This window comes from Nicrophorus vespilloides, unplaced genomic scaffold (assembly GCF_001412225.1).
Source record: "Nicrophorus vespilloides isolate i.1.1-1 unplaced genomic scaffold, Nicve_v1.0, whole genome shotgun sequence".
Lineage (NCBI taxonomy): Eukaryota > Metazoa > Arthropoda > Insecta > Coleoptera > Silphidae > Nicrophorus > Nicrophorus vespilloides.
Window position 1 is genome coordinate 17,033 of NW_017095897.1, and position 11,618 is coordinate 28,650.

At 33.1% G+C, this 11,618-nt stretch overlaps 4 protein-coding genes across 6 annotated transcripts; 1 reads left to right on the forward strand and 3 right to left on the reverse strand.

Annotated features, from left to right (window-relative positions):
• Positions 1 to 636: 636 nt before the first annotated feature.
• Positions 637 to 4,120, reverse strand: LOC108567901 (CTD small phosphatase-like protein 2). Its single transcript, XM_017928650.1, has 4 exons — positions 3,964 to 4,120; positions 1,675 to 2,868; positions 1,524 to 1,619; positions 637 to 1,469 (listed from the first exon to the last, which is right to left on the reverse strand). Exons 2-4 carry the CDS (start codon positions 2,845 to 2,847, stop codon positions 1,404 to 1,406), a joined length of 1,335 nt encoding a protein of 444 aa, XP_017784139.1. The 5' UTR covers positions 2,848 to 2,868; positions 3,964 to 4,120; the 3' UTR covers positions 637 to 1,403.
• Positions 4,121 to 4,237: 117 nt separating this feature from the next.
• LOC108567902 (mediator of RNA polymerase II transcription subunit 8) lies at positions 4,238 to 5,555 on the reverse strand. Its single transcript, XM_017928666.1, has 4 exons — positions 5,080 to 5,555; positions 4,777 to 5,022; positions 4,495 to 4,665; positions 4,238 to 4,444 (listed from the first exon to the last, which is right to left on the reverse strand). The coding sequence occupies exons 1-4, from the start codon at positions 5,245 to 5,247 to the stop codon at positions 4,262 to 4,264; spliced, it is 768 nt and encodes a 255-aa protein (XP_017784155.1). The 5' UTR covers positions 5,248 to 5,555; the 3' UTR covers positions 4,238 to 4,261.
• Positions 5,556 to 6,013: 458 nt separating this feature from the next.
• Positions 6,014 to 10,501, reverse strand: LOC108567893 (UTP--glucose-1-phosphate uridylyltransferase). 3 transcript variants are annotated; one of them, XM_017928614.1, is made up of 5 exons: positions 10,426 to 10,501; positions 7,452 to 7,871; positions 6,829 to 7,396; positions 6,266 to 6,684; positions 6,014 to 6,208 (listed from the first exon to the last, which is right to left on the reverse strand). In XM_017928614.1, the coding sequence occupies exons 1-5, from the start codon at positions 10,459 to 10,461 to the stop codon at positions 6,101 to 6,103; spliced, it is 1,551 nt and encodes a 516-aa protein (XP_017784103.1). In that variant the 5' UTR covers positions 10,462 to 10,501; the 3' UTR covers positions 6,014 to 6,100. The 3 variants fall into 3 exon arrangements, with proteins under 3 accessions (XP_017784103.1, XP_017784113.1, XP_017784124.1); XM_017928624.1 differs by lacking the exon at positions 10,426 to 10,501 and adding an exon at positions 8,377 to 8,466; XM_017928635.1 differs by lacking the exon at positions 10,426 to 10,501 and adding an exon at positions 8,047 to 8,188.
• A 54-nt stretch (positions 10,502 to 10,555) lies between these two features.
• On the forward strand, positions 10,556 to 11,184 carry LOC108567903 (riboflavin kinase). Its single transcript, XM_017928681.1, has 2 exons — positions 10,556 to 10,700; positions 10,752 to 11,184. Exons 1-2 carry the CDS (start codon positions 10,625 to 10,627, stop codon positions 11,114 to 11,116), a joined length of 441 nt encoding a protein of 146 aa, XP_017784170.1. The 5' UTR covers positions 10,556 to 10,624; the 3' UTR covers positions 11,117 to 11,184.
• Positions 11,185 to 11,618: the final 434 nt, after the last annotated feature.

Sequence of the window (11,618 nt, forward strand, 5' to 3'; positions counted from 1 at the left end):
TTTTTTTTTAAATAATTTTTAACTTGATAAACGAGCGAAATTTTGCAATACAAATGTATTGTTAAGAGAGATTAAATAAATTGCATATTTTTTTTATTATTAGACATATTTCACTAAAATATTTGTTAATATCACTTTGCGATATAAAGATTTAAACGTCGAGGATAGGATTATACAAGAGGTAGTAATAAATAGACTGATTTAAATATTAACATTATTTTCTTTTTTAATATTTATCATATTTGTGTATGTTACGGATATTTTATTAACGGTAAGAAAAGAAATATAATCGAGAACAAACAAATATTAGACTTCATCCGATATATATATATAATAAAAAAAGAAACAATATTGAAAAAAAAACATGAAATAATATAGGTTTTTCTATTAGTGTTAATTCTTGAAAATAATGATATTTTGAAAGATAAATAAGTACGAGAAATTTGTGGAAGAGCTTGTTTCCTTCTCTCAACCTTATTTTTTATTGTGTTTAATGGTTTTTATGCTACTATTCTTTTGCAATTTATAATATATATATTATCTATTTAGAGAATTTTGGGTAGGCTCAAGAAAGAGCCAATGAAATAATTAATCCATAATTTCTAATAAAATATAAAATCATTAACATTTATATTTAAGTTCATAATAATAATAATAATAGTACGATAATGTATGTAGAAACAATTTCCACACACATAAATATATATGCACATATATAAATATATACACAAACATACATATTTAGATATACCTATACACACATATAGCATACTCAAAAAAAGAACAGTTTCAAAAATTGATAGAATATGAATGTATATCATCACTTTTGATACATTGTGCATAACAACCTAATTTTGGTCGACGAAAAAAATGAATATGCAGTAACGTGTATAAAAGAAAACTTGTTCGTAAACAGAAAAAAATAATGTTTGAAAAAAGAGTAAAGAGAATAGGCAAGAACTAAATAATGTTTTGATCCCTATCCGATTATGTATACGAACGAGACCCGTACGCCAAAGGACCAATTAGAAATTTGTAAAATATACAATATGAAAAGATAAGAAGAAAAGAAACAGAACATTTTCAACAATAAACAAATATCACAATTCGCACTAATTTAGGAAACCAAATCAGGCACATAAAGATGAAAGACTTCCAAACAATTTAGGAATAAAGTATAGACTTTTTTTTTGGATGATTCAAGGGACGGAATTCATATATATATATATAATATTTTTTCAAAGAAAAATTGGCTGGAAGCCCTAAAAGGTTCTTTAAATTTCGAGAATCGGTCGATTGGCTAGCCGGGTTAGCGAGCGTAAATATTTGAGATTATATATTTTTGTTTTCAAAACATCTAACCAGTTTTTAACAGTGATTGTCTCTTACAATATCGCTAGGACTTAATCCGGCGGCAAGTAGCTGAACAGTTTGAATTTATTGCGGATATGTGGACGAACATCTTCTTGCTAGAATGAAAAAATTATTAATATGGATATATAATTGAATATGGAAGAACATACCAATTGCACGAGGTCCTCGAGGAACGGCAAAAGTTTCATCAATTCTGAGTCTGTGCGATCGACGAACCAACTCTCAATGGGAATGCCGTTGTTCAACTTTAAATATTATGTATTGTAGTGGATATAGTTCATTTATAAATCGTAAACTTACGTGATAACCGAAAGCCTGCGGTGAATTATCGACGATGATAGTTTTGCTCAGATCTCTTCCAAGTATTGAGAGGTCTTTGATATAATTTCCATTGACGCAAACGCAATGTTCTCTGAACAATCTGTACTTGATCCATTTTCTCTCTGGATCCAGTAGATTGAGGAGCTTGTCGGCGTAAACTCTCTTACTTGCAGTAAACAAAATTACCTCAAACATGGAGGCAACTTTCTCCATAAACTCTTTAAAGTACGGTCTTGTTCTTACATATACTGTGTAAGAGCAATCCTGGAATAGGACTGGAAAGTGGAAACTCGCATCCGATAGTTCTTGGAGGCTGCAGTGTACTAGGGTTTCATCCAGGTCAAGCACCAAGCTAAACTCTGGACTCGATCTAGTCTTCAGCGGTAGTGCTGGACATTTTGATCGCATCTCGAAGGTGAGAGGAGGCAAATGTTTGATAAAAACGTACGGGTCAAATGCCTCCCAAGTGTCTTCGACTTCTACATGCTCCGGCTGCTTATCAAGCCTTTCCTCGCTCTGGACTACTCCACTGATCAAACTAGGGTCTGGCATTGGATGATTGTATAAAGTAGTATAATCGTAGCTGTTGATATTTAACAGTTCTCCGTTCTTGGTCATCTCCTCGTCTAGGAGCGTGGAGAAATCCTGGGTGTTCACATTACTTAGATCGATGTGCAAATCTTGGTAATCGGTCTTCAAAGTGTAATCATAATATTCGCAGATCTTCTCCGTATAATTCTGATATTCTTGTGTTTTGTATATATCAACATGGTGCATCGTTTCACCACAGCTAATGTTCAGGTCATTTCCCTCGATGCTCGAATACTCGATCTCTTTCGGCAGATCAACGTTGTTCGACATCTCCAACATCCTCACCTCTGACTGACTCTCCACTTTGGCATTAGAAATATTCTGCTGCTTTTCTAAGGACCGCTCCAAGTGCGAGTTTAATTCATTGTCGTAGATCTCAGGAACAAGTTGCGATTGCAGATCCTCCTTACTTTCCTTGTCAGCCAGCTTAACAGCATCCTTGCCCAAAACTGGGCCAAACTTCGTGGAACACCTCTTTTGTGGTCTCTTCAACTTTTTAATTTTATTGCGGTAAAGTGTAAGTGCTTTAAAGCTTTTGCTTCGCTCACTTCTCAACCACATCTTGTATGGGCATCATATTTACTGTAATTACAAATTACTAGCATTAATGCAAATATTCTATTAGTAATCATATACATCTAAGATGTTTAACTACATTTGTTTATAAAGATAATTAGTTTTCAATAGATTTTCACGATAATATTGATCATAATTCCCGTGAGACACATATCGTGCATGTGTTTCTAGATCTAAAAAAAACTCAATTCCTTATTTATATTTCTATAAAGAATACCCAATATTAATTGACTGTTGATGACAATTTCTAATTAACTTTATACATTTTTAAATTATTCCAGGTGGTAATGTAGTTACTTTAATATATTTATAGTAACAAATATAATATATAGTTACTCATATTTAAATTGGGGTTCCACATAATGACCTAGTAGTTATTAAAATTAAGCAGAACACAAGAAATGATAAATCTAGGCAAAGAAATAAGAACATACAAGTTTTATATATCAATGGAAAATAATATATTTATTTAAACATTTATCAAAAAACGACAATCTATAGCGATTTTTCTAAGAATTATCTCATCTTGTACAAACATAATTTGAAAAAGAAATGAGTGAATTTAAATGTAGACTACGAATAATAAATATTTCGCGTATATCTAAATTATAATGTAAATGAAGGAAAGTACATATATTAGTGAACAGTGTATTGGAAAATTTTAAATGGAAAAAATCATTAATGTGTATGTATGTATGAACGTGAGATGTGGAATAGGCGGCACAAGCAAATTTGGATCTTACGGTATATGCTCTTAAGTTAGCAAATGGCAAACGCAAAAGTGGGCGTCCCGAAATATTCCCGTTCCCGCGGTGTCAAAAAGGAGGGACACAACAACAGGAAAAAACAAAACAAATATAGGGATTGTTAAATTGCCGCGAATTTTAACATAGGGCATAGTTAAAAATGAATTCTCAGCATAGAAGTACAATGTAATTCATGTGAATAAACAATATGCAGAACATACAGCAGAAACTAATATACGATCTGTATTGAATGCGCGTTTTTTAGGGGGGAAATTTTCCGTTTCCGCAAAATATTAGCGGCGGCATCGTATGTCGTTTAATACATATGTGCGGCGAAAAATCAAAGCTGTATTACCTGCAAGGCGGCGCCGGAAAATCCTCACGTTCGTCGTCGAGAAACCACGAAAAATAGATTTTCTTCAGTGAAGCCAAAGCCAGACACAAAGCATCGCAGCAAAATGGCGGCACACGCCACCCCCACCATTCAATTGTTTATGGATCGACGCGTGCGCGCTAATTCTGTCGCAACCATAGGTTGCCTATTCATTGATCTCATCTAGCAAAAGGGGATAAAAAAAGGACAGCAGAGCAGCTTACTCTAAATACTATATATCTTATATAAATGTTATAATTTAAAAAATAATACGAATATCCTATCTGCTATATGGATGTATCTGTGTGGCGCTCTTAATGTTCGTTTTAATAGCTGATGGAGCTTTGTTCATGGTCATGGGTTGAGTGCTTGGAGGCATTGGCCCAGGCCCTGAACCTGGCCTTCCTGGTGGAGGAACCATGCAACCTGTAGGACCAGGTTGTCCGTTCGGGTTTCCAACCATCTAAAATACACAAATTAATATGCAATCCCCACATAATTTCCGAATCTTACTTTCAAACCCTTTCCCATGCTGACCGCTGCAACTAACATATCCGTATCGGCAACATTCGAATTTTGTTGTGCATTTCCGCGAGATGAAGATTCAACTTCCCATTCTTCCCTAGACTTACTAACTATGTCCCAAATGTGTGATACCACCTTTTGATAAGCTGCAACTTGTTTCTAAAATAAAAATATAATTAATTTATTATCAAAGATGTCTTCTCATATGAATGGTCTTCCAAAATATAAGATAAATACTACATACTATCATTGATATTGAAACATACATACCTGAGCATTATCATAAGTCAATGAAGCTGCTTTATGTTCTAGTTGATTCATTTTAGTCTCTGCCATAGGTTCAAGCTTGGTACGCAGGTAATCTGGAACTATATCATGAGCAAATGTAGAAACTCTGTGCTCAGTAACTTGTGCCAACTGTTCATCTCGTTCAGGAGACAGCATCAATGGCAGGATAGTCAAATTCCTCAACGGTGGACATTTATCATGACTTAGAATCTTTGAAAGGGAAGTTAACTGAAAATAAGTATATTAATAGTAGTGCTTTTGTTAATTGTTGTCCCATTTATTTACATGTCCAGAAAGCAAGGCATAGTTGTCCAAAAATGTAGGCCAGTTCATAGTATCATATTCATTTTCCACTTTGAATATCATTGCAGCTATTGATGATTTCAAATCATTTACTCTTAGGATGATTGATTCTAAGGCAGATTCCAATTGCTTCTCTTCGCGTTGCTGCATCTTCTTAATTTAGGAATTACAGTAATTCTTAAGCTTCAGTTAACTTATGGCTTGCACAAATACACTGTTCACGACTGACGTGTTGTGTTATGTTTAGTATGGTTCAATTGTTCAATTATGTTGTTGTTGGAATTTGTAACCTCAAAAATGACCAGTTGTCAATCACGAACATCGTTTGACATTGGGTGGGAGGTATTTTTTTGTAATTAAGAATTACAGTATTTTAATATGTTTATAACTACAAAAGCATACATATGTTATGTTCATCAGTGCCATCTTTTGAAATTTGAGGCCACATACATAAATATAGAGTGGAGTGGGGACCACAGTAATTAAATAAGAAGTATATTGCGAAAACTTTAAATTTTCATGGAAAAAAAAATCATGAATTCTGTTTTAGAATCCCTATCATTAGCGAATATACGCCCAGTTAACCGACCTTTGAAACATTATTGATGTATCATAAGTAGTATCGCATATACTAGGCAACCGATTATATTCGCCTGCTTCAAAATAGTATATATTACTTATACATATTTTATTGCAAATCTACTACGTTATTAAAATAGACTGCATAAACAAATCAAACATTAATAGAAAATAATAATCAATTATTGTTTTAAATTTAAGTTTGTTAATGTACTTCTTTAATTTATTTAAATCGATAAATAAAATTATATATAGGATTGACTTGTGTAGTTTTATTTATTTTTTCTTATGTACATAATTAAATTTTGATTTATTTTTAAAACAATTTTGACTAGGACAGAAAGAAGAATAAAATACAATAAACAATATTTTACAACGCTTATAGAAAAATAGATAAATTTAAAAAACTTTGTCACTTAACATTTCAGTGATCCAAGATACGCAAATTGCCGGAAACAATTTTATTTTCGAGGCAAGCACCCGATGGAATGTCGATTCGTTCGCCATGATTTGCTATTATTATTACAGTTCCCTAAAACAGAATAAAATTGTTAATAATATATAGTTGGTATTTTTCAAGTGCTATTACTTTTAGCGATACGCTTCTGCCGAAAGTTACGTCGCCGGAGACTGTAAGATGATCCAATTCAATAAGATCGGGTATATTGGCAAAACGCATCAGAAAGTCTTTGACCTTGCTGAAGTTGTTGTCTCCTAGTTTGACCAGCGGCGTCGTTGGGAACATCCTTTGCGGCGACATAACCAGTGATCCGTTCTTCAGACTGTACAGGTTGCTCATGACCAACAGCAGGTCCGAAGTCTTTTTAACCGGTAAAAAGCGACTTCTAGGCACATTGATTCCTATGGCATCGTTGAATACTTTCATGGCCGCCCCTACAGCAGTCTCTAGCTGTATGACGTTTAAATTGTTTCCTTTGTGCTTTATTGTTTTGTTATTGACGATGATCTCCATATTCAAGGTGTCTTCATTTAGAACGCGCTCGATGGCTGGAAATGAAAAAAGTGATAAGGAAATCTTTACATCAAAAATAATGTGATTAAGATCTAGAGAATGTGCGATCTTTTGATAAAATACTTTAGATTTGTAATAATCCATTTGCGAAAACGAAATGATTTTATCTCGTGACTTACCATCCAGCTTGGCCCAGATATTGTTAGTGTTGAAGAACTTGAACTTCTTCACGGATTTGAATTCGTCTACGTGCTCACTGGGCACCTGCGCTATCTCGAGCAGTCTTAACTTATTCTCGTATTGGATTAGAGTGCCTCCTTTAACATCGGCTTTTGTTTTGTCCGTAACCTCCATGACAAATTCATGAGCGGTTTGCTCTTTCGGGTTCAGCAGCATATTGAGAATATTTAGATCGACAGTGGCACCTAAATTGTCGATGTTCGAAATAAAACAGTATTCGCGACCTTCCTTGATGAATTTGCTTAAAAATCCAGAGTTCTGGAAGCTCTTGTAGAAGTCGCCGTGTCCTGGCGGATACCACGCTTCTAGTTCATTGTCTACGTCGTAGCTCTTCGCGATGGGTAGCAAGTTCTCTCGGTTCACTCTAGGATAACAAGATTGGTTGAACGTGTAAATTTCGATTTGCAAATTCTTGTATTTTCTAACTATTTTCTCAGTATCTTCATCGGTATTGAAAGAGTTCATGAGAACGAGAGGGACGTTCGTATTGTAGGTTTTGTTCAAATGCTGCAAGGGAAATAGTGTGTTATACGTATATTTATTGTTAACGTTGCGATCTTACTTCAATTTGCTGCACCGTCAAATCTAGGAAGGTCAAATCGTTTCTAACAGTGATGACTGATTTGGGACCATGGCATCCCATTGAGGTTCCAAGGCCACCATTCAGCTTTACTACTACCAGCTTCTGTAGCATCATCTGGATGAGATCGGTGGTGGGAGTCTCTAGTGTTTTGTAATTACGGACTGCATCCTCTGGTAGCTTTTCGATTCTCTCCCACTCAACGGATGGGCCTTCTTCCTTCAAAAATCTTTCGAACAGGTTTGCGAAGCCATGCATCTCCTTTCTAACCAAATCACGTTGGTCTGGCAAAGCCTTCTCCGACAGCTTGCAAAGCTCCTTCTGCAAATTATTGAGCGCATCCTGTTTGGTCGCTTCGCGGAACTCTCGTGATCCGCTGGAAGCTCTCGAATGGCTCTTCACCTATGATTAATTATAATAAATCATTTATTTTATTAAACATAGATTCTAACATTATCAATTGCGATTCTTCTTATAGAAATCATCGTTTTTAAATTAAGACATTGTACTTCCTTTGCTTTATACATTTTATACGTTAATAAATTTGTATTGGAATTACAATAACAAAATTACTTACTGCTTCTAATAAATCCATATTGAGAAATGTTCGTATGTGAATGTATAAATATTTCTAAGGCACTCTAACTCTTTGATAATAGAGGGAATTTAAAAATAATGCTGCACGCAAATGATAAGTCTACTTCTATCTGTTTGAACTCTACGACTAAATCTGTGTAGCGCACTGATAAACTTTTTATTTGACGCAGCGGGAAGAAATTAAATTCGCTTATCGCACATTAACGAATATCTAAATTTGATTACAAGTATTGTTCCATCGAATAACAAAGAAAAAAATATAAAAACGACATAAATTGATTAATCTTTTGTGTGTTTCAAGTTCAAATACCTTACAAATGTGGCCAAATGATAAATTCATGCTGATCGTTTCTAGCGTTGGCCGTGGAGGCTGGTTTCGCACTGAACATATTACTAATTTATTTGTATTTTTTTTTTGCTTGTAGTGTTAAGTAATCAGTGTTGTGTGCGCTTCATACGTGCGTTGAAAATAAACAAGCAAAAAATGTTCATTGACACGTTTGAAAACTTTTCCAACTGCAATTTTTCTTCAAAATGGTATATGAAAATTTGTTGCTAAATTAATAATTTGTAGATAATATTGTATGTAGAGGGCACACAATAAAAACCGATGAAAAACACAAAAAATCATTTATTACAACATGAACCATTTGCATTATTTCGTTTATGGATTTAATAATAGCAATAATAATCTGTATTGGTTCAAAGGTCAGTTATGTCAAAATATAAATTTCAGTGACAACCGCGGCTGTTGCAATTGAAGGTTTTATTTAATATTGTTAAGAACATCAAAAAAATGTATGAAAGATATTATATTTGGTAATTTTATTCTATATGCTATCATAGAAGTGAGAATGGCAATAATTAAACTATTATTTATCACGAGGTATTCACCATTATTTCTTTTTATTATCTATATTTATATGAATGGAAAAAACGTAGTTCAATCACCTTTTTTCTCCGCTCATTATTTTATTCTATTGTGATAAAACTTTTTGTTTTTCAATCATTTTGAATTACAATCAATTTATAGATTGAACTCAGGTTGCAAAAAATAATATTAGATTAATATTGATAATTCATTTGGCGATTAACAGATTAAGTCAACATTATTTTTGGCTAACTGCGTGATAATCGCAGATAGCGTATGTGTCCGACGACACAACAGTATGTGAATAAATGCGTTTCCAATGTACGATGAACAGATAATTCGAACGTTCCATAATTTATTATTATTACATACATTTTTATTACCTCGCAGTGTTCAAAACTCCAAGGTCAAATCAATTGAATTCTCCATTACGTCGCTGCCTGAATGATGTGTTTTCGTAAGTAAATGGTATTGTATCAATTATTATGCCACTTATTACGAGAACATAAAATATGATATTTCAATGTTGAGCAGATGTATATTCCACTAAATAAATTATTTATAAAATAACGGAATAATTTGAACAGGTTTGTATTCAGTTATAATATTTTAAAATAATTATAAAGTTTGAAGTAGGTTATCAGGCAACCAATTATACTGATGTCCTCCAACTTTATATGTTACATACTTATGTCATTTTTAGAATTAGTAGTAGTAACATTTTTGTTTTGTAAGATTAAGGCGGAATTTTAACTTGACCTACTGTAGAGTCACCTTGGGATTCTTTACTTATCATAATTATATTTTATTTAAAGTAATAATAAGCCAGAAAGTTTAAACTTTTGACATTTACTCTCGATGAACATATCAGAGCTGATGCCAGGAAGCAAATCATTTGTTTAATAATTTTCATAATCATGATAGTCTTCCGCTAAATTATTATGATTGTCACTCGTTTATAACAACCGATTTAGTCGTTTAGGAATAATTGATTATTTAGTTGCCTATAATACTCATATCAAAAGAATACATAAAATTACAAAGAAAATTATATAATTTAATTTGAAAAACGTATCTGTTTATACAACTTTGAAAAAGGAGTAATTCTTTAATATAATGAATCCTATGTTTGTTAAGATTTTTTAAATTGAGGGGTAATTGCCAATGATAATAAAACTAATCTACGAATGTATGATATGTATTTGACGTAATTAAAAAATAAAATACCAATATTGGAACGTTAATAACGACTTTAGTAGGCCGTTATAACTCTTCTAAGTAAGTGCTTTTTATTCTGTGTCTATTAACTCCTTTATGTTAGCGTTGTCATATGAACTCTTGTTCATAGCATTATAAGTAGTGATAAGAACACTAGTTTTATCGTTAATTAAACATTACATATTTAATGCGTGATATATATTTTTTCAGTTTTCGTAGCAAGTCAGCTGATATTATCTTTGTAGGTTAATTTAAGTAAATTATACTTACTTTCTTGTTATCACCATCGTCCTGCATTACGAACATTTTGCTTGGATACTTGGCTACGAAGAGAAGACGCTCATCATCCTGAAGCCGGCTTTGTTGGTGAAAAAAAAAACAAATTCTTTAAACACGAACCACCGCGTTGCCACGTCTCCGTGATTCAGTCCCGGCTAAGCAGAAATAAAAGAGGAAAATAATATTGACAATGAATAAACCGGGGTTGCCGCATTTTGCTTCCGGGGAGATCATCAAGGGATTCGGAAGAGGATCCAAGGAATTAGGTCAGTTATAGTTGAAATGATGAATTGTTTATAGAAAATGATATTCTGCAGGTATACCTACGGCGAATTATGCCAAGAATGTGGTCGATGCTTTACCAGAAGAACTGAACACCGGCATTTACTTCGGATTTGCTAAAATCGATGAAATAACGTACAATATGGTTATTAGCATCGGATGGAATCCATTTTATAAAAATGAGCAAAAGTCGATGGAGACCCACATCATTCACACGTTTGACGGAGATTTGTACGGCAAAATTTTGAAAATCGCCATTCTGGGATATCTTAGACCAGAGTTGAATTTCGATAGCCTCGAAGCACTCATAAACACTATAAATAATGACATCAAGCAAGCTGTAGAGCTCCTAGATAAGGACGAATACAAGCAATATCTGAAACATGAATTTTTTGCATGAAATATTCAATAAAACTGGTATATCATTTTAAATGCGTTTTGGGTAAATGAAAACGACTTGACAACATAGCATATTGTAATTACTGTCAGATGACTTAATTCCAAACATTTAAACATCAAATATCTTTTAATTTTAGATTTGAATTTGGCCGCACAATCAATCAACAAAGCATAAGTTATTTGGCCAACAAAACCACTGATTTTTTTTTTTAATTTCTAAAAATACTATCGTTATCTAAGTAATTTATTTACGCCAACTAAACAATAATTATGTTGTCAATAAATATTTACATCACAATACATTTAACCAAATAGTGTATTTAGTTGCCTATACATTCGATCAATGTTATGTATTGAAAAGACCACCAATTCATAGATGCCTCACTGGTTGAATCGCAGTTTTCGAGAATAATTCATTTCAAATTGAAACGATTATACCCACTATACATTTTGAGATTACATTTTTATCCAGAAACCGAAATTATGTTAAAAAACAGATTTTT